The sequence below is a fragment of the Acyrthosiphon pisum genome, unplaced genomic scaffold (genome assembly GCF_005508785.2).
Source record: "Acyrthosiphon pisum isolate AL4f unplaced genomic scaffold, pea_aphid_22Mar2018_4r6ur Scaffold_21569;HRSCAF=24282, whole genome shotgun sequence".
NCBI lineage: Eukaryota > Metazoa > Arthropoda > Insecta > Hemiptera > Aphididae > Acyrthosiphon > Acyrthosiphon pisum.
Window position 1 is genome coordinate 1,726 of NW_021771050.1, and position 2,623 is coordinate 4,348.

Below are 2,623 nucleotides of genomic sequence, written 5' to 3' on the forward strand. Positions count from 1 at the left end.
TTGATAAGTATATATATGTCTAATACATAGACTGATATACCGTCTCCGCTCAGAATCGTTTTTCTTATACAGTGATATTATATCATTGAATTCAAATTTAATACTGTCCATTATACAGTGACCCACTTCTAACCTACTGTACAGCAGAGCGACATCCACTTACCCACCTTTTTGAGCATAAGACTTCCTTTTGACTCATAGAAACGTATTGCGTTTGCCATACTCATACTATAAACCTTAAAATAATAATGATTCAAGTTTAAAAATAAAATATTATTTGATAATATTATAACTGTTTATAATTTAAAATACAATATTTTGATAAATTTCATTTTTTAGTACCTGGGTACATAAGCGAACTCGCTATTTTGCCATTGGAGTCAAATCTAGGTGCTGTGGTGTTATCCTAGGTACTATTCTTAAATTTCCTGGGTGTTTTATATCTTCTTTGTACACTACTTTAAAGTAGTCCCAGGAAATTTGTTTTGAATTAGGATGAAGCTATTAGACAAAATTAAATAATAATGATTTATTTCAACTTAGAAGGAAAATAATAATTAAAATCAAGAACCCTATCAAATATTCATTCAAAATATCTTTTGAAATACTATAATCTCGGTCTCTAAAACATAATTAATATTTAAAGTAATAGATAAAAAACGAAAGTTACCCTTAAATATTTATTATTATGTAACCGATTCCTGACACATTTAAATAAGTGTACAAAATCAGATAACACGTAGACTTTGCGGCTTGGGTCAATTGGGTGTTTGAAATAATTCTTTAAATTATCTTTAGTCCCATCAACTCCAAACTCTGTCCACATACGACGGTTTGTAGTAGCACCATCACATATTATACCATCAACATATAATCCAATATTCTTTATAAGTGATATTGCTTTTAAAACAAGCTGTGCTATTATTACACCTAATAACAATAATAATAATAATTTAATTAATCTGAAATTCTATATTCTAAAATACAAAATATCATAAAACATAAATTACAAAATATATTTTATAAGTTAGATAAAACTATACCTTTAACTTCCCCTTTTGATGCAAAACAACCTATGGTTTGACTACAATTTGATCCCAAAGATTGCCACATAAAGACTAGGGCATGGTCAGCATATTCTTTGTGACAATTTTTATTTTCTATTTTACCACCATAGTCTTTTAGGCCCCAATAGGTCAAATTTTATGAATTTACAGCTAAACTTTTATAAATACCTTTATTGAACTAGATTCCCAATACTTTATGATATCTTCTTCCTTGAAATGTTTTTCACATACATATGAATTATCTTTAAGTACAAAATCTTTTCTAGGAATACACCTTTGCATTCACTTCGTAACTTAGAATCTTTAGGAGCACCAAATTGGTGCACTTTTTCAATGTTACTTTTGTACCCAGATGTACAACCAACGATTATACATTTAACCATTGTCAAATGAAATATTAAAAATTAAAATTAAATAACTAGATCACGAAAAAAAATACAATGTTCATGACGTACAGACAATGAGACAACAGCAGTTATCATCTACTTGGCCGTTCGCGGTTTTTTATTGTTCGATGTTTACAAGTTTACAACTCAAGAGTTGAATTACTTGGATACTGAATAGAGATAATAAATTGATAATAATGTAATCTAATAAAAATTATTTTGATTTATAATTTTAGTTATGTACAATTTGTTCGTAAAAATGTTTTATTCCGAAATATAAGTTTAAAACATCTATAAATACTATCTTCTATATGTTAAAATAGGGCCAAGTACACCTAGCGCTATTAGTGGCGCGTGGTCGCCACCACGACATAGCCAATACACGGGTAGCATAAGCGTGAGCTCCAACCTGTGTAGATAACCGTGGTTACAAGTTAAGCATACTATATGGTACGTACCTATCTATATTTGTATTACTACCTATATATACATTAAGTAAAGTATTTAACAAATAATCTAGGTACAATAAATGTAATGTAAAAAATACAAAATACTTTCTTCCATTTTTCCCAATGTTTTTCAGCGCCCGGTAACGTAACGCATTTAGTTGAGAAGTTATGTTTTCCCAACATTCTTTAGCCATTTTATGCGTAAAACTAGATGAAAACTTAGTCACATTAAGTTGAGGGTCTAATGATAACAACTCAACCAACGATTTAATTTGGCCTTTAGTTGGCCTAGATTTTGAGCAACTCATAATTTTAGATGCAGTGTATAAATTAATGAAAATGGCTAAATCATTAAAAAAAACACTACTTAGTCCTTAAGCTTTTATTAGCCCGAAACGGCGGAAACAATAACATAACATCGTGTTATCAATTTATCGCAAATTATTATTTATCATTAATAATTTAACATTTTGAGGTTAGAATACTGTATTATAATGTATTTATTATTGGTACCACAATGGTTCATGTGAGACATTTTATCGCATTCGATAAATGATAAAATTTTATCGAAACTCGTTCAGGAATAGGTTCCGGTATTTGTCTTCGATAATTTTATAATTTTATCACATTCGATAATTTTATCGAGTGATCTCAAGAATCGACCCCCAGGTTTCTTAAGAGGATGCTACCCATGGATTTTGTTTGTCTCCGTCTTACACAC

The 2,623-nt window shown here is 29.5% G+C and overlaps 1 protein-coding gene across 1 annotated transcript; it reads right to left on the reverse strand.

Annotated features, from left to right (window-relative positions):
* Nucleotides 1-237: 237 nt before the first annotated feature.
* LOC103307808 lies at nucleotides 238-1,602 on the reverse strand. Its single transcript, XM_029492482.1, has 3 exons — nucleotides 1,044-1,602; nucleotides 671-930; nucleotides 238-501 (listed from the first exon to the last, which is right to left on the reverse strand). Exons 1-3 carry the CDS (start codon nucleotides 1,111-1,113, stop codon nucleotides 364-366), a joined length of 468 nt encoding a protein of 155 aa, XP_029348342.1. The 5' UTR covers nucleotides 1,114-1,602; the 3' UTR covers nucleotides 238-363.
* Between the last annotated feature and the right edge of the window lie 1,021 nt (nucleotides 1,603-2,623).

Coding starts and splice junctions, on each gene's coding strand:
- LOC103307808 (XM_029492482.1), bottom strand. CDS start 1,113: ATGTGGCAATCTTTGGGATCAAATTGTAGTCAAACCATAGGTTGTTTT. Junction 931..1,043: donor ATCAAAAGGGGAAGTTAAAG/GTATAGTTTTAT, acceptor TATTGTTATTAG/GTGTAATAATAGCACAGCTT. Junction 502..670: donor ATAATAATAAATATTTAAGG/GTAACTTTCGTT, acceptor TTTGTCTAATAG/CTTCATCCTAATTCAAAACA.